Source organism: Corvus cornix, chromosome 3 (genome assembly GCF_000738735.6).
Source record: "Corvus cornix cornix isolate S_Up_H32 chromosome 3, ASM73873v5, whole genome shotgun sequence".
In the NCBI taxonomy this organism is placed as follows: Eukaryota; Metazoa; Chordata; class Aves; order Passeriformes; family Corvidae; genus Corvus; species Corvus cornix.
This window is the reverse complement of record NC_047056.1, coordinates 16,011,974-16,034,421: the sequence shown is the minus strand read 5'-3', so window position 1 is coordinate 16,034,421 and position 22,448 is coordinate 16,011,974. Positions and strand designations below refer to the sequence as shown.

General features: G+C 37.3%; 1 protein-coding gene across 35 annotated transcripts in view; it reads left to right on the top strand.

The window, feature by feature from the left end:
* Positions 1–22,448, top strand: part of NRXN1 (neurexin 1) — a 674,580-nt gene that overhangs the window by 560,312 nt on the left and 91,820 nt on the right. For 23 of the 35 annotated variants that reach the window (XM_039568048.1, XM_039568043.1, XM_039568039.1 and 20 more), the window contains 2 exons: positions 17,478–17,567; positions 18,993–19,312. In XM_039568048.1, coding sequence (XP_039423982.1) covers positions 17,478–17,567; positions 18,993–19,312 — 410 coding nt within the window. The remainder of the gene's footprint in view (positions 1–17,477; positions 17,568–18,992; positions 19,313–22,448) is intronic. The other 12 variants (XM_039568063.1, XM_039568060.1, XM_039568061.1 and 9 more) reach the window with 1 other exon arrangement.

The window sequence follows — 22,448 nt, the reverse complement described above, 5'->3', positions numbered from 1 at the left end:
CTGTTGGAAATGCATTGTAGCAGTAAAAGCAAAGTTGATCTATGAAAGATAATGCACATGGGTGAGATAATCTGAATTTTCATAGAAAACATTGTTAATTGATTGCACTGGCTCAAGACAAAGGTTTAATGCTGTAGACAGCTCATGGATTATTTTCATTATCAGTCAAAAAACAAGTTCTGAGAATGTTTAGAATGCTAAAGAAAATATTAATGGAACTGTATTTAAATCAATGGCCCACTTTCCCTGTAAAGGATTAGTGGTTTGGATGGCTTTTTCTCCCATTCCCATTTCTTTTTTTTCCCCATGTGTATTTAAAAGTTAGGTTAGCAATAGAAGAGCTTAAGAAATTAGAAATTAAAATGTACTGGGTCAAGTCTGCTTCTTTGCATAAATTGTTTCTCTTAGAGGGTAACTTAGGAGAAATATTCTACTCTTAAGAAATTTTCTTTTGCCTTCAGTCCAAGTACTTTCCAGTTCATCCCACTTTGTTCTTACATGACTTTTTGCAGAATAGTTTTCTCATTTTTCCGCTCATCACAATAACCTCCCTTCAACACTTTGTTTCTGGTTTGGATTTGGTTTTTCCAACGGCATATGTTTGACAATGGACAGTAGTGAGAACACTAGGACCTCAAAGATATAGGAAGACAGTATGGCAGATATCAGTTCTGCATCTTAAGATCTTAATTTTCTTTTTCATACCTCAGAACTGGAAAGCCCAATATCATTCTGCAGCTGAATACCTGTTGAAAGTCTTTCCTTGTGAATTCTATCTCAGAGTATCCCAATTTATCGCAAGAACTGGTACAACTGGTCCTATATCTTAAGTGTGGGACCTGCACCTTTTTGTGTATAAGGTTTATTGTCACTTCTGTTAATTCAGAAGGGCTCTTTCCCTCCTGACTGATATCTGCATCCTCTTCAGCATTACCACCATGTCTACTTTCATGTCATCTACAGAGATCATTGTGTGCTTGGCACTTTATACTGAGATCAGTGAAGAAAATACAAAAGATGATTGATTGTGGAGCTGAGCTTGGGTACTTTCTTAGGAGTTCCACTGAGGTAGTTTTTCTGGCAGAAAACCACTGTTTTTCTTACATTCATATCTGCAGTGGTGTCTGTGGTAGCTCCTATGGCACAGTCTAAAGCAGTTTGGGAATTCACCATGTTATTCCTCTTGTTAACTCCACGTGGGACTCAGCATTGAGTTTATCATGTCTCCGTGACAAAAGCACATGTAGATCTTCTACTCATTCAACTAGATGGCATCAGTTCCCCAAAATACATGGAGAGCTTTGGTCCATCTGACCCATCAACTATTTCTTGAGGCTTTTTATTTTTCAAATATAGGCAATATAGAGGGGAACATAAGGGCCAGAATATGGTACAGTTGACACATTGGCAGGTCTGAATGTGACAAGCAATGACTGCTTATCATCTGTGTGAAAGATTCACCAAGAAGCTAAAGAAGACACCGAATGAAGTGGGAGTTGAAGACAGGAGACAACTCCAGGGCTCGTTCCTGGAAGGAGATGCATCCTGGGAAGATGAGAGCCTTGAGTGTAATGTAAAACAAGCAGCCCTTTTATTCAGAACCTGTCAATAGCTACAGCAGCAGGATATCAGTCTCTATATGAGATAGAGGAAGGAGGACAGAAAAAAATTCCTTGTTCAATGCTATTGTTTGGGTTTTTTTTCCTTCAGCTTTTTACCATACAATTTTTACACTCCTGTACTTTTTCCACAGTTAATCCATGATTTGCTACATGACATCATATCAAATGCATTACTGAAATCCAGATAAATTAGATATACTTCATTTCTTTCATCTGGAAAATTAGTGAGCTTGTCAAATACAGCTGTTAAACTAGCCTAACATGATTTGGTAAAGTTTTGCATTTTATCTCATTTTCCAATTGCTTCCATATCTTTAATTACTTCTTTTAAAATTTGTTCTAAAGCAGCATATATGGCTAAGGTCAGACTAAATACTTAACCTGGGTAGTTTTTAAATTCTTCTCATGTAAAGCTATTACATTATCTGTTCTCTACTGCAAAAAATAACATGCCCCATTGGATAGCTGGATTTAAAAACTCCTGGCTTCTTATTTTGAAGTTCTGGGATAAAGATTATCTTCTTCACTTTCTGACCACACAAGATCAGTAAGAATATGTACATTGCTTTCTTCTGAGCTGCAGAGATCTGCATTTTCATAGATACCTGCCTATTAGTCAATTGAGACTGCTCCCTTGGATCACCACCAGCCTTACTATAAAGTGATTTTCCTCTACTCTATGATCTCTTTAATAGCACTTAAAAATCTCTGGCTTTTAAATTTATTTTACTTCCCTTGGAAGGTTCTTTGGGCTTAAATTCTGGCAACTTTTCTTCTGTGTTTATTTATTTTTGTAATTCTGAAAGGCACTGCTTTCTTTACTGAGCAAATCTGGGGTTTTACCCTCCTGTAATATAGCCTGTGATAGTGTATTTGTTCAGTCTAGTAGGTCTCCTCTTGTATATTTTAACCTAGCAGGTGCAAGCTCAAAAATATATACATATATATTTTTTTTCATTATTTTAATACTTTACCTTATAGAATTTCCAAGTGTCATTCCTGGCTGAATCCAGCCCCTTATACTGATTGCACAATCTAACTTCCTTCAACGTATCAAATTTTGTTCTTTTTAAATCAAAAATCAGATTTACAGGTTTATTTTTAGTTGTCCTTATATTAATTTAAGTCAGCTCCTGATCACTCAATCAAAAAATGTTTCCTACAATTAACTTTTCTGTGATGTCTCCAATCCTTAGCCAAGGAAAAGATAAAATTGTGTTCTTTTTTGTTGGTTTTGTCTGGACAAAAGCCTCAATGAATATTCTAGGAAGTTGATATCTACCTATATTCATGTTATTATGTCCAGTTATAATATGAATAAAAGAAGGCATTATACCAGTGTGTAAAATAATGACAAGGAGAAGTAAAAATAAGGCAAGGAGTTATTTGAAACTCAATTTAGTAAGTTCTCCAGAGTAAAGATGGAAGAAATTATCCTGGAAGAAGCAGGAATCAAAATACATGAAAAATTCATCTTAGTTACTGAGACACAAACCAGCAGTTAAGTGATGGATGTAACTAGGCCAGTGCTCTCCCTTGCCTTTGTAATTGCACAACTGATTTCTTGCATGTTTTTCTGATTTCATACAGGTCTGACTGCTCTTTGGTTATGATTAAATGTATTTGTCAGCATGCACCCAGGTCTCACTTCCCATATAATTTTATTGTTGATGTGAAAGATTGATGTTAACAAAAATGGAAATTTATTTTCCCATTCTCTTTGGGTGAGCTGCTGTTGCAGCTTACCCAAAGACAAGGAATTATTTTTTTAAAAAAAAGCACTGCTGCCCTTTGAGTGATTATGAAATTCTCCTATCCTGCTGCTCTCTTTAAGTAAAGAGCCTAGGCGATACCCAAACAAAGCACTACAGTAAGTCTCTTTTCAAAAAGTGGTTTCAGTAAAATTTCCCAAATCAGCTTTTTAATTTGACAGCTTATCAGGTCTTTCTGTCAGATAATGCTATATAATAATGCTTCTCCAAGTCTGCAGACAGGTTTTTTTTCCCCCTTTATTTTTCATCTTGGATATCCTGGTGAAATACAAAGGCTCATCCCTTCTTAGGCTTGTTAGATCCTGTAATTAAATTCAGATCTTGATAAAATGTGTGGCACAGTTGTCATTACTTGATCACAGAAGGTATAACACCTTTCAGTTAAATACGGCAAGGTGGCACAATGGAAGGAGAAAGAAAATGTCAAATGAGCAGTGATTCAGAAAAATGTTTTTAAAATACTGAAAGAAAGAGAGATGTGCTCTTTTTGTGTCTTGTGGAAGAGGATGGGCTGGTACCTGCTTACCATAATTAGGCACAGGGTGATATGGAAACGGAATTTCTGAAGACAACAAGCTCCAGGCGTTCAAGTTAGAGGAATAAAATGGGAATGAAAACAGACCTAAGAAAGAGATGGGGCAAATCTGTCACAGCTGGTCTCTTTCACCCCTTCAGGAAAGGCATTATCTGTTAACAATTCCCAAAAGTCAGATCACAAAGGATGAATTATTGCCTATATTTAGAGGTTCTTTTACAAACTTGTATTTGTCTTGACATAGGTTTTCTGTGTAACCTGCAATATCACACCCAATCTAGTAGGGTAAGTTAGAAATGGAGGATTAACATCTTGTCAGTTAAGAGAACAATTGGTTCAAACTCTTTCCCAAGGAATTTAAGCTGCATAATTTCCTTAACAATATAATGCTGGCATCTCTGATGGCATCAGTGATTTAAAAGAAATTCGTCATTCATCTTTTCTTTCCCAGTGGCAGGACCGTGTTGTCAGTGCAGAGATTTGAACAGCAGATTCCTTTGTTTCTCTTTCCTTCCAGCCTCCAGTGGGTTTGTAACTATCTCATTACACAGGACTTTATATAACGTCACTCACTGAGCCAAACCAATAATTCACTCACCCCAGTAAAATGATTTCTGTGTAACCCTTAAGTGGGTATACTTGTGACAGTGCCTCTGTCCTGAGATGCCTCACTAGACTGGCACACACATGGGTCTGCTTTAAGGCTCACACTGAAGCTCCCAGTGGCTGGTTGAGAATGCAGGAGCAGAGTACAATGCAGTGTGCTCCTCCTGCCATGCACTCTATTTCCATTATCTTCTGGGGCAAGCCTGGAGTCAGTCTGCAATGGGAGCCTTTCTCAGGACAGAACAAATCAATGTGGTGTTGAGCCTTTGAAGCAGACAATCTATCATATGGAAAACAAAACTAATTTCTCTGCAGTGCTATTGTGTTTTAGGTGCTCTTGGAAGATGAGGGTTTTTTTTTTATTTGGGGCACATTCGTGCACGTGTCCCCAATATATTTTACTGGTGGCATGAGGTGTGACAGCAGTATAGTACTTTATGTCTGCAGGATAAGAACTTCCATTAAACTAACTAATTCAGAAATAGTCACTATAATTCATACTGCAGCAGGGAAACAGCAACTTGCTCCATCCTAGATAGATATATTTTCCAGAGAGCAAACTGCATTAAGCAGGTATCCAGAAGGACACAAATCATTGCTGTCTGGAACATATAAGTGTACACATTCTTTAGACTCTCTTTCTCCACTTTGTGCCCTGTGAACACAGGAGAGAAGCTGTACGCCCATCTCCTCATCCTCTGGTTTGATTAGATTTCTTCAGTCTTAAGCCCTGTTGGTTAAAAGCCAATCAAACAAAAACCATCTTGCAACTGCAGTATCCACACTGTCAAAATAATTTTTTTCTTTAATACTTTGGATTTAAGATTAATGGCACCTTGGTTGCAACAAATTCTACTCTTGTATTATATCACGCATATACAGTTAACTTCAGAGTGTTCCAGGAGTGTTCAAAGACCTGCCTTGACCCTAGCAAGGTATAGCTAAGATAGAGGAAATATATATATTTTTTTTTTTCCAGTCTATCCTACCTGTCAAAAAAGAAATGTATGATTTATATAACCTAGAACTCTTAAGAGCTTCACAAGGGTCATATTGTGTAGTATAAGTATTTCAAATAAATTTGAAGCAGAAATTGAATATTCCTCAGTGTATCAGAAGCATGAAACATTGTAAAGGGCATCCTAATTTCAGCCCCTTACATACAGAAGTTAACTGAATTAAAGGCAGTGAAATTATGCTTTTGCAAATTGGTTTAATTGAGATGTGAATGGTTTATTTTCCTCTGTGAACTATTTCTAAGGAGTTAAATGGCTTTTCTGGTGCAGCATTGAGTTTAGTGGACATTAAAAAATGAATGAAACACGATATCATCAAGGTTAAGTATATATAAAGACAATTTTGATTTTCCTGTTTTACAGAACTGATGGGCATTAATAGAGGAGATGTTTAAATTTTTAAATTACAGTTGCACAATAGGGAGAGAATAACAAATATGCCCTTTTGAAAAGAGCAAGTGGTGCTAAAAATATAACTGTAGCTGGGTATAGGGCTAAATCTTGAAAGAATTTTCTCATTTTCAGAGCACGGCAATTGCCTCATAGCAATTTTCAACCAAAGGATTCTTGCCCATCTCACTTTAGGGTCCTAGTCCTAGAGTTTTTGTGAGTGAGTTTTTGTCTGAACTAAACTACACACTCAGCTATGGCTGCATTATCCATTCTAAAAGGCTATGGTAGGATATGGTACACATGAAGGATTTAGGCAGAGAGGTTTCAGGCTCCATTTCAGGGCTCCTCCTCCCCTTTTATTAAGTTCTCTGGTGCTTATAGGTATCCTGTGTGTAAAAATCATCCTTTAAGAGCCAAATTACAATCAGAGAGGAGCAACACTGCAGAGGGCGGTGTGGCAGTGACTTTGGGGAGCCTGCACATCACAGCTATACATCTCAGTTTCAATCCCAAAGCTAGTGGATATGCCTCATCCAAGTGGTAAGCAGTGAATATAGTTAATTATTCATTAGTCAGCCTGAGCTAATAAGCTCAGTATTGCATAAAACTGATGGTTCTCAGTGAGGGGCACTCACTGACTGGAACTCCCAACACCCACTGGGGTTCTCTACTGGCTCTAAAAAGGTTATGGCAACGTAGACAGTGTCCTGGAGAAATGTGATTCCAAGAAGACACTTGTGGGGGTCTCGTCTTCCAGGTTGCTCTGTATGAAGCATCACGTGAGGCTGTGACAAAGGAATTTATGGAAATCACTTTATGGGCACAAAAGGCTAAAGCATTAAGAACTAGGGAGGATTTCACCACCTTTTGCAGCACTTTGAAACAAGCTCTGGAAGGGGTATCAAAGTCTGTACCTGGGGTCTGTGGTTCTATGGAAGAAAACAAATTGGCGCGTGTGTAATGAGATCCCTGGAGAGAAACAATCTTAAGTGATTTATACTGTCAAAAAGAAAACTATGCAGTGACTTGATTACAATCTAAGTGCTTTCAGGAGGAGAAAACTGGAGATGCTTACAGTGCTCTTTAGCTGTTCCTAGAAAGCTGTAACCAGAACTGAGAAATTCATGGAAGAAATGAGCACAGAATTTCAACAGTGAGCCTTGGTATTCACTTCTGAGAGATTTACCTCTATGGTGTATCACCACGTCAGGAGAAGGTGGTTTCCTGGAAGCCCTGATTGAGCCTGTTACAGGTTATAAATTAACCAAAGAATAGTTTCATGTCTGAATACCTGATTTAGTGGGTCAATAGTCATATCCTGTGATGTGCAGTTGACATTAGGCCTATGTCTTAGGAGTGTATTATTGATATAAGAATAATGCTGTGGTAGCAATATGTTTATAATGCAGATATAGCAACAACTTTCCAGGAATTAAAGTCAGAGTAAAAAAAAAAAAAAAAAGTTTCCAGGTATCATTTCTATATCCAGAAACATTACTGTGCTAATCAACAGCTATGCAATGCCTTAAATATGTCAGTCCTATTACATCAAACTGGGAATGTGCTTGTAAAAGAGCAGAAAGAGAATACTGGAAATATTACTTAAATCCTAATATATAATTTACATTTCTCTTTCTCAGCTTTGTGTATTTATACATCCAGAAATCCTGATATGTAAGGAATGATTCTTAGTTAGCTGCTTGCTTGTCCATTCTATCTGATAGCTCACAGTTTGCTGCATGTAATTTTTGCAGTAGTTGACTTTAGTTAAAGAGCATTCCATGGAGTAAGCCTGCATGCAGCTTTTCCAGCTGAGCTGGAGAGATGAGCCGTGCTGCAGGAGTGTGTCAAAAATAATCTGCTGCCTGTACACTTCCCTTATCTGTCATAGCTCTGTGGATGTGAGCACCATGGGTGTTCTGTGCAGAAAACAAAATGGGATGTTGCTCCAATCCTTGTCAGAATCCTGGTTTAGCCTTGTACTTTATTGGTGGTAACAATCCATCCTGGCAGTCAGACATATTTTAGTGTTAATTGAATATACTGCAGCCTCAGCAGTGAAACTTCTAAACAAAGTTTTAGTGTTCTGCTGTAGAAGCAGTGGCAAATCTGTGAACATATGAACAAAAGCACAGAAGGCACCTTCCTTTTCCCATCTAATCTATCGAGTCCATGCCAGTACTTTCATGGGTGATGATGGACAATAGATTGATGGACTGATGTAGTCCTCCCTGCTCATAGTCGTGAATTTTGTCTTGAAATATGCTTATTAAACTGGAATTCATTAATATTTTATTAGTAAGTCATCTGCACATTTTAGCTGTTAGTGTATTATCTGCTTTGAATTAGATTCTTATTTAATACTTCACCTTGCTCAGTACCATCATTTAGAAATAAAAATAATTTAAATAGCATATTACATTATATTTAATAATGCATTAGTGCTTTGTGTTAGAGAAGCTACAAGAGTTCATAAAGCTGGAAAGATGATAATAGCCTTATTTAATTTCAACATGGTGGGTTTCAGTAGGTTTTTAAAAGGTCAAGTGGTTTCCTGAGAAAAAGTAGATGTGTAAATTGTGCTAGCAGAGCTATTTTCTTTCTAAAGTTGATCTTTTTCCCATTTAACATTTCATAAGTGTTTCAGAGTAGAAGTCAGGTCCACACTGTGGATATTGCATTAGCAAATGGATTTTTGTAGAACAAAACGAAAAATTAAACATATTGACAGTTGACTAGTGATTATCTATTTCCTTGCAAAGTCATATATGCTTACCTAGTCCAATACTGATTGTTCCTTCATTCTGGTGTTTCAGCTCAGATTTGCTCTGAAAATCAAGCCAATAAATTTAGACCTACATGAAAGTTAGCTGCCAGCTTTGAACTGCCCATCCAAAACGTGCCCTTGTTAGCTTTAAAACAGAGCAGCTCCTCATATGAAAGTGGATCCCAGGCAAGAACTTAAAGCATTGGGATGTCTTGGTTTAGCTGGTGTAGGTCAGATCCACATGTGTTAGGACTGGCTTTGGAGTCACTGGCTTTCTCTTCTAGAGGCTCAAGGCTACCTTGACACCATCTGTCATCTGAAAACATCCAAGGAGAGATCTGTAGCTTCAAAGATCTTTTCAGGCCATGATTTAGGAAGACACTGGAGAATTGCTTCCGTGCTTGATGCTCAGCGTGTCTTTATGGACTTTTGCAGAATAGGGTGCACTGAAATGGACTTTCCATGCACGTGGTTTGTGCCAACATTGACAGCCCTTCTCCTGCCTATTCCCCACACAAGGTCTTTACTCAGCAGTGGGTCTTTGTCCCATTTTCACACAGAGAATATGAGAATTCATGAAGGAGACATATCAGGAAAGTGACAACCATATTATGGTAACCAGATGTTCCCTTCCCTGAGAACTTCCTAAACCATACAAAAAGGAAAATATAGAAGAGTTTTGATTATAGAAACTCAAAGTATCTGAGCAATTAACTTTCCAGTTCTCTTCAAAATTAACATCTCAAAACAAAATCAAATGTTTCACAACAATTCTCAGTATTCTAAGTTGTACTACTTTAAAAAAAATGAGGTAAAACATAATCACAAGAGGAAAAACCTTAGCTAATTGTAAATGTTTTGCAGATTATTAGAAACTTAGCTGCATTTTATAAAAAGTTATAATGATGTGCAACATAGCACAGGTTAAAGGGGAATTATTAGTGATTTTTTTTCTTAAATTTATAAATATGAAATCAGATTATTTCAATTTTTAACAGATAAAATTAAACTTCTGCTGGGAGTCTACCCACAGCCATTAGACTTTTCCATTAGACTTTAGTCTTGTCATTGCAGTTCTGCAGTCCTAAAGCACTCCTCTGTTTTTATCTCAGTGAACATCTGTTTCTATTATTTACAGTTTCTGTTTCTGCATCTTGCCTAAAGCATTAAAACTCCCCTGTATGTACAAGTTTAAACCTTTCCATTTGAAATAGATTATTCTTTTATAGTAAAATGTCTTCAAGGCTTAAATACACAAATTGAAATGCCACTTTTAGACAGAACTGAAAGTCTGGAGCTGGCTTTGGCCAAGGGCTAGGTTTTTTTCACTTTTTTTTGCCTGCACTGCTGACACAGAACAGATTTTTATCTCTTAAATGCCATTTTCTGTCTGTATGGGCGCATCTGTTTTTTTCCTTCTTGGCAAAATCTGGTCCAAAAAATGACCTCTGTTTTGTTCCTGTTGGCTTGTGTGTAATTATGCTTATCCATAGGAGAATAAGATGATACAGCCTGGGCAGGTGCAGCAAGTGTGACAAAGCACCTGTATGTCCCAGGACTTTAGAACACAGGGGTTAACTCCAGCATCTTCATGTTTTGTGAAAGAACATTGAAATCAACATTTTTAAAATTTACAGCTGCAGTCAAGTTAGTTTGTGTGTTGTTGATGAAGGCTGATGCTGAGTGCTTTGGATTTCCCACAGTGTTTATGAACCTGGTCATGTAATGAGCATGACTTTATCTGCACCCTGCACTGCCCCTGCACAGCCTGCTCAAGCAGTCCAATTGCAGCAGTTTTGGAGATCACAACTGAAGGCCAATCTTCTATTTTCTCTTATCAACCACATATCCAAGAGGAGGATTTAACTCCAGAAGATTTTTCCAATTGTTTCAGATGACTTTTCGTGTTGCAAATTGTCCACAAATAACTTATGGGAAAAATAGATTTTCCCAAAGCCTTTCACTAACCACAGTAAAATGCAAGGTTATGAGCAATGACCTTCTGACAGTTTGTCCTTTTTCCAAACTCGGAACTTATGTGGTGATTAAACTTAATTAGGAGACTTACCACATAGTTAGTAAGTCCTTTCTTAGTGATGGCTTCTACCTGAATACTGGATATTCATGGAGTTACAGCCCAGTGGGAATTTAAAATGGGCGCTGAGCACAGTGTTTCCCTTTTGCCATTGTTCATTTATATAATGTATTATTTCTGTCAAGAGACATTCTATATAGCACCTCTTTGCTAGCATGAAATGAAGATCATCCAGATTGCTACCTGGGCAAAAGTCAGTTGAACACCCTCAGCAGTTGATTGCTATCTCAGATCTAGCTAATTTTCAATGCAATAGGCTTGAAACATTCTCCATTTTCCAGTTGTTGAAAATCTATTGAATAAGAAACTGCTTACAGCCAACCTCTGGTTAAATCTATATCGAAAATATAACCTTAAATGCTGTGACATTATGATTTAGAAACAGTTCAGAGTCCTTTTACCTTGGAGAACTACAAAATGTCACTCTTGGGGGGATGTTGGGCATGGTACCATACTTGCAACAATTCATTCCTCTTCAATGATTTCTATCAGTTTTCCTGCCTATTTTAGCAGCAGCCCTACAGTATTAGCTCTTTAAATTCTACACAGGCAGTACAAAGGATCTTTTTAAAACTCCTGATAACAAAATATGACCTTTAATTTATCAGACAAGTCTTATGTTTTCTTATCTGCTTCTTGTTGCTTTTCATCTTCTCTTGCTTGTTTTTGATATAATACACCAATCTCTCAAAATAAGCAATCCAGAACTGCACAAACTGAGACAGATACTGCATTACAGTGAGGAAGTGAGAGTCAGGAAGAGCATACTCTTCATTTAATTACTAATTAATCCAGTGAAAAATAATCAAAAACAAAACAGGGCAGAAGGTAGTTGATTTGAAGTGAAGGTTCAGCTCCCCCTGAGAGGTTAATGAGAGTTCTCCATTTAATCCTGTAGAAAGTTGTAAAAATATTATTTACTTTGTTTAATATGCAAGCATGAAATAAGGAGCTTACAGGTGAATAGATGTTTTGGTACAGTCTGTAGGATAAATGGAATGGGAACCAACTTACGCATTCATCTTGCAATAAATGTTGTAATTGTATTCTTCTTAAAGGCAAACCTAAGTTTTGCTTTGTTTTTAGCACTGTTATGAGCCACCACTGAGAGATTTGACTCTGCTATGAAGACGCCTATCAGTCATTCTGTGGGCAAATAACCTCTTGGGATGCTTAATATTCATTATAAGGAATTTGGGAGTTCCTGTAGGGTGTAAAGGGTCATATTATATTTTGGTCATTTAATATGAACTTGCCATGCTTGACACTTCAAAGTTTGGAGAAGTTGTACTTCATGGTGGTTTCTCTCTTCATAGGTTAAATTTTCTCCAGAAGGTAAGGCATTGAAGAGCTGCACTCTTACTTATTTGCTACAGGTTCCTTCTCTAACTTACGAGTTTCTTTGTACTTTTCTCTTCTCTCTGAGTTGACGGTAAGGTTTGTTCAAAATGCTCACATTCTGCAACTGTGTGTGTACCTTCCCTCTGAACACTGGAGGAGGCCCAAATCAACCTTCTGGGTATGTAACTCCTCATACTCCTCCTCTGTCTCTCCCCACACACTGTAACAAGTAGAGCTGACATCTTTCAGCAGCACCTTCATCTGATCCATCCAGAGCTCACTCCTGGATCAAACACTGGCTAGACAAGTCTGTAAGCACTCAGCAAAAATGTAGGTCAGAGCAGTGTCCCCCACTAACACAGTGACTTCCTGAGGTGAACTTGGACCTCTTCTCCTCTCCCCCACGCAACCCAGTCTCAAGTATATGTGCACAATAGTGGAAATAGATGCTATGAAAGAACTTTAGTATGGGCCGTTACTGAGATTATGATTTCATCTCCTGGCCATGTGAGACTGTTTGTGGACTGTTTGTGCCCATATCCCACCCAGAGCTGCTGTGGCTTCCTCTCACGTCATGCAGTTGACATTTCAGTCAGGTTTCATCCCTAACTGCATCTGGAGGAATGATATGGGTCTCTGTCTTTCTCTTGCAGATGTCAGGGGAGTCTTGATTCAGAAATAGTGGTGTCAAGATCATGATGAGCAAAACTAGGGAAAGAAGGTTGTTTATAAATGGAGATAGACCTTGGATTCATCACTTTGTTATTTATTTCCCTAACAGATCACTGGGACTAACAATGTGAATTTGTATTCTGTTAAAGGGTTTGTTTCAAAGAAAATATTCTCTAGTATAGGTTGTTCTTCACAGACTCACGATTTTCAACCTTCTTACTTATTCCTTTTCAAGGATGCTGCTATTTCACATCAATAACTGACACCTTTATTTCAGAGCACAAAATAGAATTACACTCCAGCCCTGACAATATAATAAATCAGGAGGGATAAAATACATATTAGTGAAGTTCACATAGTTGGTTTGTCCCAGCTGACCTATAGATATAAAGGTATGATTAAAGTTTTTTTTAGACTACATCTTCTCAGTTGTGACATAAGATTTAGCTCTGACTCAAAGATTTGACCTTTGCTGCTTTTCTCTGCTTACCTTGATTCTTTGGAATTATTGTTATTCCCTTGAAGCCTTTCTGCCAGTATGGAATTAACACTCTGTTGTGACAAAATATTGTCTATTTGGCAGAAGAATGAAGCCATCTAGAATTCAATCAGGTTAGACAGTGTCATGGTGCACATCCTGAGTGAATCATTTCTACCCAGCTTTTTTAATCAAAGAAATCTTGGCCATATAACCTGGAAGAGTAATGCTGGATAGTCACATAGCTGTCTACAATTAAAGTTTAGGCACATCGGGGGGTTTTTTATGAATTACGATGGAAAGGATGCCTGCCAGAGCACTTAATCTTTCAGAAGGGTAGCAGAAATAAAATCTCAAAGCCGCAGGTTTATTTAGAGTATGAAAAAATTTATTAACCTTCTTGGAAGTGTTTTTACTGAAGAAGTTCCTTGTGGTTCACCATATTGGTAAAAACAAGCATAAATAAAGGAAGGTAGAAAAACATGAGCTGAATACTCCTGAGGAAAACAATCTGTGGTATTTATGATTAATGGGGATGAGATTATAAGATGAGGGAAATGCATACAGTTTTACTGAATTCAGTGGATCTATCCAGATTCGTTGTATCTAAGTGCATGACCCAAACCAGCTGTTTGGGAAGAAGCAGTTATTGAAACTATGTGTGCTTTTCATGATGTAGTAATAGGACTTTTGTTGCTTTTAATGGAGTTTCCATTATTTTCAATTCTACGTTTAATTTTTTTTAATGTAGTTGTTATGTGTCTACTGGTTTCATCATTATTAAATCCATGTGTTCTCCTTGAAACTAAATCCAGATAAGTTCCACACCATTTCCCCCTAGCCTTTGCATTTATATTATACACTAGAAGAATTTAAGCTAATGTAATAGTGTCAAATTGAGATGTATTTCACAGCGCACTTTTCCTCTGATGACGAATGGGCTAATGTAATCAGCAATTATTTTTTGTGTGACCTTTACAAATCAAATTGTTATTTCCTTGCTTTTCATTTGAATTTTGCTCCCAGTGGTGCAGGACTGCTGCAGCTAGTATAAAACATAATTTATTGATAGAATCACATTATAATCGTCTCAAAAAACATACATACTGTATGTTTTAATGAAAGGATTCGAAGAAATGTATAAGCTGGCCAAGGTTAAATTTATGGTGTTAATTCACAGAGGAGTTTCCAGGCTCACCATAGAGAGGTTCTGGAGCAGCTGCAGATTAGTGGGAGTGGACCTTGCCTACGATAAATCCCGTGTTAGTCATGGAATTACAACAGAGAGTTGCAATAGCGCTAAGGATCCAGTCTGGTGTCTGCAGAGGGTCCTCTTACCAAATGTTCCAGATTTACACCTACTGGGTGAATAAACACCACAGTTTAATGCCCTCCCAGTAAAGGCAGTTGTGAATACTTTGTCATAACTGCCTGGTTCTCGTGGGATCTAGAGAGCATTCGTTCACAAAAGGCATCCAGTGAATAACAGTGTGTGAAGTTGATGACTGAATGATGATCTCTACCCATTAAACTTATTTCCATTATGTTACTGCATTCCTTATGCCCACAGACTTCTTCTGAACAACTTAGCCTTTTTTATAAATGACATAGAAGAATCTCACCCACTCCCCCATTTTTTTTTTTAAATATAAATAACCAGGGAAAAAAAAGGTATGCAACCCTAACTAAAATTCATGATTCATTTACTTTGAGTTAAGGAAACCTTTTGGAAATAGGATGTTCTCTCACTTATTCAGTGACTCAACTCATAGTGCCTCAATAAAAACTGTAGGAACATCCTTCTGAAAAGCTAAATGTGTTAAAAGTAACTGAGTGTCAGTAAATATAAATTATTAACTCAGTGGTTGAGGTATACATACATACACACATATTTTGATGGAAGATACAAATCCAGAACAGAAACATGTAGGATCATACCATTTATTTTGGTTCCTGTGTTGGTCACATGAAATTTGCTGGGTTTTTTCTGGTACTTTTCAAATTTCCTTTTATTCACAGTAAGTTTGCTGTAGGAAAAGGAGGCCAGGATGAAGAGCAGTAATTTTAAAAATCATAACAGGAAAGAAAGAATTAAAGCTTCCTCTATTCTCACATCATCACAGTAGTTGTGTTGTGATGTGTTTAATTCCAAAATTTCACTTCCTTGGAGAAGTACAAAAGGGAGAGATTCAGTAAAATGTTTAATGTTCAGTTTCAGTTCTGTTTCATGGAAAATATATCTAAACATTGAGAACAGAGAGAAATGTACATAGAAACAAAATGTATATGTTTTATATATATATATGTATGTACGTCCATCCACTTTTTAATATGACATACACTTAGATGTTCACATAGCATATTTACTCAGAGAAGTTGTGGAACCCTCTTCTGTGGTTGTCCAAAGAAGTTGTGGATGCCCCATCATGGGAAGGGCTCAAGGTCAGGTCAAATGGGCTTTGAGCAACCTGATCTAGTGAAAGGTGTCTTTACCCATAGCAAGGGGGTGGGAAGAGATGATCTCCAAATGTCCCTTTCAACCCAAACCATTTTATGATTTTACATTGGAAAGGGAACCAACAGGAAAAGAGCATCTCCTCAAAAGCAAATAGGTCAGCTTCTGGCATGGTGGATGATGTCCATGATAAACGAAGTGAGGGCTGAATGAAACATGGAAATAGCAGTTCTCATTGCTGCAGAACAAATACCTGCATAAAACCACCGTGGTTTCATTTGCAGTTTTGGGGATCTATTGTACTGATTCTTCCCTGCAAGCCTGTTACGGCTTGTAATTTTGTGACAAACCAGAACACTGATCTCCTGAATTTGGATAATTGTTTGATAGTTAGCAGTGGGATCCTTCTAGCTCAGGAATATGTCTTTCTGAGCACTATGTGGACTTACTACAGCATGTGCTTACATTTCTACTGCAGATACAGGACTTGGTTCCTTGGTTGGTATGGTGGGTTTTGAAGTCAAAGAAAATATGCACATTTGAGCCAATAAGATTGATTTTGTATTTGGACATGATTTATGAATGACTGCTTTTTACCCATCCGGCTCTTATCTCTCAGATTCTTTCCTAATATGAACCAATACAATGAAAGAAAAAGACATTGTTGGTTTAAAATTAGGCTGCCACCAAAAGCCTATACATTGAAGCAAATATTTAGGTTTGCTATTCTCCTAAGTGGTTTTCTGAGGGATCACAACTATATAACTCAAGCACAAAAACATGTAATTACAAATAAATATTTAAAGTGTTTTGCTAATTATTCCTCATCTGCTATTTTTGTGACTGTATTAGCCTTATTCTATCTCACTGTTTTAGTTAAAAAAGTCAGAGATCTCTGCACTGACTGAGAATAGATACAGTTGGCAAATATGACAAGTTTGTCCTTTGCATTGCTGAGTTCTGATTAGCTCTTAATTTATGAAACCCCACCACAGATGGCCTCTTGCTAAATTTTAAAGCACTTCCATGTTTCAGAACCAAGCTACCTTTCAGCAAGTCACTTTTGTCAAAGCCTTGGTGTTCCTTCAAGACATTGTCAACGAGTCCTAAGAGAATGTACAAACTGCGAATGCCCTGGTCTGTTCTGTACCATGTATTTGAATCTCTGGATTTTGTTTAAATGAAGCGAAGAAATGTGTATTTTTTCTGCTTAGGAATAAGTTACAGCAGGACTATTATTAGACAGAAGAAGTAAGTGTGCCTTAGATGGTGATTAAGAGTTGTGTTCTTCTTCTTTAAATGACTAACCTGGAGTGAGAGGTTGGATGTCTTTTGAAAACTTAAACCTGTTTCACCTGAACATGTTTAACTAGTTAATAAGAAACATCAAAAAAGACAAAACCCTGAGGTCAACTATCATTTTTTTGTAAAGCCATTCGATGATGTTTAAATTTGTTTTTTGGGTCTGTCTATAACATAAGTTTAATAACCTAGCTCAAATGCAGATTTCTAATTTTCAATTAACATAGGAATAATTTTGTTTGCTAAAATAAAATAAATGAATGAATGAAAAGTCTGAACCATGAAATGTTCTAGGTAGCACTTTTTAAAATTCCAAATTTCAAAAAATCATGTGGCAACTGTATAGCTCAAGCTTTAAGTATTAACTTTTAACCTTTGACCTTACAGATTTTAACCAATGAAATGTCTCTTTAAACTTTAAAGGAAACAATGATAACGAGCGCCTGGCGATTGCTAGACAGCGAATTCCATATCGACTTGGTCGAGTAGTTGATGAATGGCTACTCGACAAAGGTAAAAAACATTGATTAAAACTTCAAATAAAAAAATAATTTGAACATAACCAAGTAGTGCTTCATTGTAACACTAATAAACATAAAAAATAAATTTCAGTAAAACTAAATTAAAACAAATTTTAAAAAGTAAAATATAGAGTAATATTTGCATACCTTGTATAATAATTTCTATACATTTCTAGAAGTACCAGCTGTTTAATAATCTTACCCTGTTAACTTAAGGTTAAAGGGACTGTTAAATATAATCCACTAACTCAATCTATGAAGGTACTCATAGCAAACATTAACCAAAAATTATAAATCATTCATAGATTATATTCCATGTTCCAGCATCTAAATTATTAACTAAAAATATCTGTAGTTATGATATCTTCATCATGGTCCTGAAAAAAATTTGTTTAAACTGTAGGTATCTTAAATAGTGGGCAATATGAATTGCCAATCAAAATGAAGTCCCTTTAACGTTTGCAACCTTCTAAGGGGATTTTGGAACAAACACTAATTAAAACAGAACTTTAAAGTTGTGTGCATGCTTTTTGTGAGCAGAAACCAATCTGCTAAAGTGACTATTCTATTTACTAAGAGTGGTACTGTTGCTGAGGATTTCTCTGTTTAATGGAAATGTGCCATGATTTCTCCATCGGTATGTGTATCATTTCTGAAGCCGCCTTTACATCTAAAATCTTTTATTTTAATTGATAGCCTTGCTGAAAGCCAATCAGACATCTATTTTTGAATCTGCCTCTGAGATACTCAGGGTGAACCATGTGTTTCTTTTCAGTGTGTATGTTGAAGGGAAATAAACATTTAAATACGAAAAGGAAATACTTAATTAAAAATGTAAATATTCACATATATAGAGATGCAACAGATTACTGCATAAATTCTTTAAAATTCACTTGACCTAGTGACTTCTTGGCATATATATAAACTTTGTGTGTATATACATATTCGTATATGTCTATACATACATAAACTCACTTGTACATAAAGCTATAGGCTCTATGCTGCATTGCGTGGAAAAAATCCAAACTTTTAAATGTTGGCAGACTTGAAGAAAACGTTATCTTAAGGAATTAGAAAACCTGGCATTCTTAAAACACACCAAAAGGTTAACACTGCTTTCAGGTAAAAGGGAGAGGGGTATATCTTGTAGTGCCAAACACATTTGCAAATATATTTGATTGGCCTTTTAGCAAAAAACATATAGATCCCAAAACGTCGTAAATTAAGAAAAATGCAAATGCTCTCAAATTTTATGCATTTCATGGACACCTCATTAAAAAGCAATGAATTATGAGTCAAATCCTTTTCTTATAGTTTATTGCTCTCATTTTTCACCCCATGACAATCTGTTATCACTCGTGTAGAGTATAGCGTTCACAGTCAACATTTTTGCATGTATATAATATTATCTTCACAGGGCGTCAGCTCACAATCTTCAATAGCCAAGCAACCATAAAAATTGGAGGCAAGGAACGCGGCCACCCTTTCCAAGGCCAGCTCTCTGGTCTTTACTACAATGGCTTGAAAGTTCTGAATATGGCGGCAGAAAATGATGCCAACATCGTGATAGAAGGAAATGTGAGACTTGTTGGTGAAGTGCCTTCCTCTATGACAACCGAGTCCACAGCCACCGCAATGCAGTCGGAGATGTCCACGTCAGTCATGGAAACAACCACCACCTTGGCCACAAGCACCGCTAGAAGAGGAAAGGCTCCGACCAAAGAACCCATTGGTCAGGTTAGTTGGCTTCCTCGCCTTTTGCCAATATCCTCACACCTCTGAGCGTGGCTTCCTTTGTCTCATTCCCTCTGCAGATGAAATTGCTCCTGTTAAAGAAATGCATGAGTTACAGTTGAAAGTTCTGTACCATACGTGGCTCATGGATGTGATGTTCATCAGCATTTAGAGGGAAAGTAAGGACTTTGCTGTTCTTCTAAATTAGGCAAACTTTCCAGTTCAGATTGTTCTGGTGCTGAGTTATATTGCTCTGTCATCCATCTTCATAGTGGTGCATATTTTTAAATACCCTTTCTTCCTTTGATGGCTTACATCGATTATTTTCAGTGTAGGAATGCAGGATGTCTGGAATTAGAGATAATTAAATGAAGTGGTGACTTTATCCTTGAGATAGAGAAAAGAAACCCAGTTTTAAGAGAGAACAGGAAGGAGGTGTGAAGACAAAAAGTTGCAAGAGTCTGGAAAAGAGGGAATTAGAACTTTCTCTAGTCCCATGATTGATCATCTTCTCTGGCAGTATTCCTCACAAGAAGCAGTGGCAGCAGAGGGAATTAAGAACACTCTGCACCATGAGAGACTCAGGCTCAAAGTCATAGGCTGTTTACTGTTTGAAGTTATTTGTATCTCATGAATTTGGTGATATATTTAGTTGCTTTCAGGTTTTGTCAGGATCTCTGTATAATATGCAGGGGAATTTAATTATTGGGAAAAGGAGGGGAGAAAAACAGGTGAGTGAATTAAGTACCTTCATCTCGTGGATATCCTGAGTAACAGCAGTCAGACATTGGGCTTTAAGAACCTAAAACTTGTCAAGACGTTCCTGTGATGGGAAAGATTCTTTCATATTTATTCTTTCTTAAAAAAAAATGAAACAAAACGAACAAAAAACCCTCAACCAAACCAAGAAACACAGGTAGACTGCTAAAAGCTTTTCTTATGTTCATTTGGTTCACATGCTTGTTTGTGTGCCCACTGGGCCATCAAGCCATGACAGCTACACTCCTGAGATCCAGAAGTAGGACAAAGAACACAGAAAGCATCATGACCTGTAGGGAGGGACAGGATGCGTTGAATGAGGTTCATTTTCTCAAGAATGAAGCACAGTAGACAGAGGCTGAGGTCAGGTTGCCTGTTTTCTGTGTAAAAACTCAAGTCACAGACTGAATATGATTGGGGCATCAAACTTGACACTTCAGCTTTTCTGTCTGTAGTATCTCTGTATGCTTTATACTATGGACCAAAAACTACAGTAAAGTAAAAATTGTTATTTAAAAATCTTGAAGCAGTACACTTCACTTAGAAATGAGCCTTAAAAAGAAAAGCATTTTGACTTGCAGGTTGACAGAGGGTTTAATAATTATTGTAGTATGTTACAGAGTTTTACTAAATAGCAATACACTTTCTTTGTTACTAATTCTGTTTTAAATAGTATCTTGCACTCTATTATCCAGCTAGTCTGACCCTCAGTATTTTGCAGCAGCAAAATGTAAGGCTTCATCAAATTTACCAAAGGGAAGGTCTGCCTCTAAAAGTGTAGAACACCCTCCCAGTGTGGAAGAATTTGGGCTCAATTAATGTTACTAAATTAAAATTAAACAATGTTAAGCTGTTCTGTCAGTTCCCAGCATACTGTTGGCCTCTGCCAACAATTTTGGAGGAAAAATGTCACAGGGGCCATTCTCAGTTGGCACCTTGCATGAGCTGTAGGCAGCAGGAGTTTACTGGTGTAATTGCTCTGCCAGTTGGCCTCAGTTTCTGGGAGTATTCCCTACTATAATTTGCACACTATTTTCATGTTTAGCCACTAAGACTTTTCTTTTTGAGGTGTTCCAATGGGATATTTTTGAAATAAAATTTTCATAAGCTAACAGCTATGGTGAGGTGTAAATTTTTCTGAGGCGGGGAAACCGTTAGGGCAAAATGATCTTCCAAAGCTGATCTTTTTCTAGACTGTGGTGCCTGAAATAAAATGTGGCCCTTATTGATTCTGTCAGAACATCCACTCAATTTTTTAGAGAACCTCACTGCCACTGGGGCTGAGTGGCCTCGATGCAGTTGTGCCATTTCCTCCTTCCTCTCTGGCTGAAGTGGCTATGCCAAAATAACGGGAGCTCTTTGATACCTCACCATGAGGAGCACCCAGAGGTACAGAACATCTCTCCAACCCAAGTTCTGAGGGTGAAGGTTTTGATCAGCCTCTGTCACCTGTTAGCTGGGGTGGAACAAGGACTTCATGCATCCAATGGGACACAATGCCGATTTATGGGCCTGAAATCAGCATTTGTGAGGAAAGCATTCCATGGTGACATCACTGCAGCACTTGGGATAACCTGAGTGTATAAATGAGCCCTTCTTGACTTCATCTGTGTCTGAATGTCCTCTCTGGTAGAATCTCTGTGTGTCATTTTATACACTTAATTTGTCAGGGACTGCACTGGAACACAGTTTGGCATCAGGCCTATGATTTGATTTCGAGAGATTTATAACATCCCAAAGTCAGAGCTGAAATTCGTCTGCAGGATGCTATACTATTCATGCAACAAAGACCTAGGAAGCTACTGAATCCCCTTAGGGACATAATTTCTTCTCTTCGTTCATACCTGGTTCTTATTCTACCTGCATGAAATAATTTCTGAGCTTGTGACCCATAGGACTCCCATGGGTCTGTCCTGCAGGGTGCTGAGTAATCACTTTCCATCTTGATGTCCCTGGAGATGAAGGCAGTCACCATCTCACGAAAAAAACCACCTTTAATTTCTTCATTCTCTTTCATTTTTGTCCTTTACTTTTTTTTTTTCTGATTTTTGCTCATATTTAACCTCTGCAAGAGCATCAACTACACTGACATATGGTAATGCACAAGAAGAAAAGTTACCTCTCCAGCATTAATTAAGTTATTGAAGAAAATATGCAGCTGAACAGCAATTGCTAATGAAAAAACCCTACATTACTACAAACCAGTGCATGGCTGAAATAGAATAGAAGCAAATGATCTAATCAGTCAGAGATTGTTTGCTCCATTTGCAGAGGTATTGAATTAAATTAAAGATTGCAATACTTAAAGGAGATCATTTAAATCTCTATTTATAGGAAAGGTTCTTTTAAAAAACCTACAATGTTTAATTGTAGGTTCCTC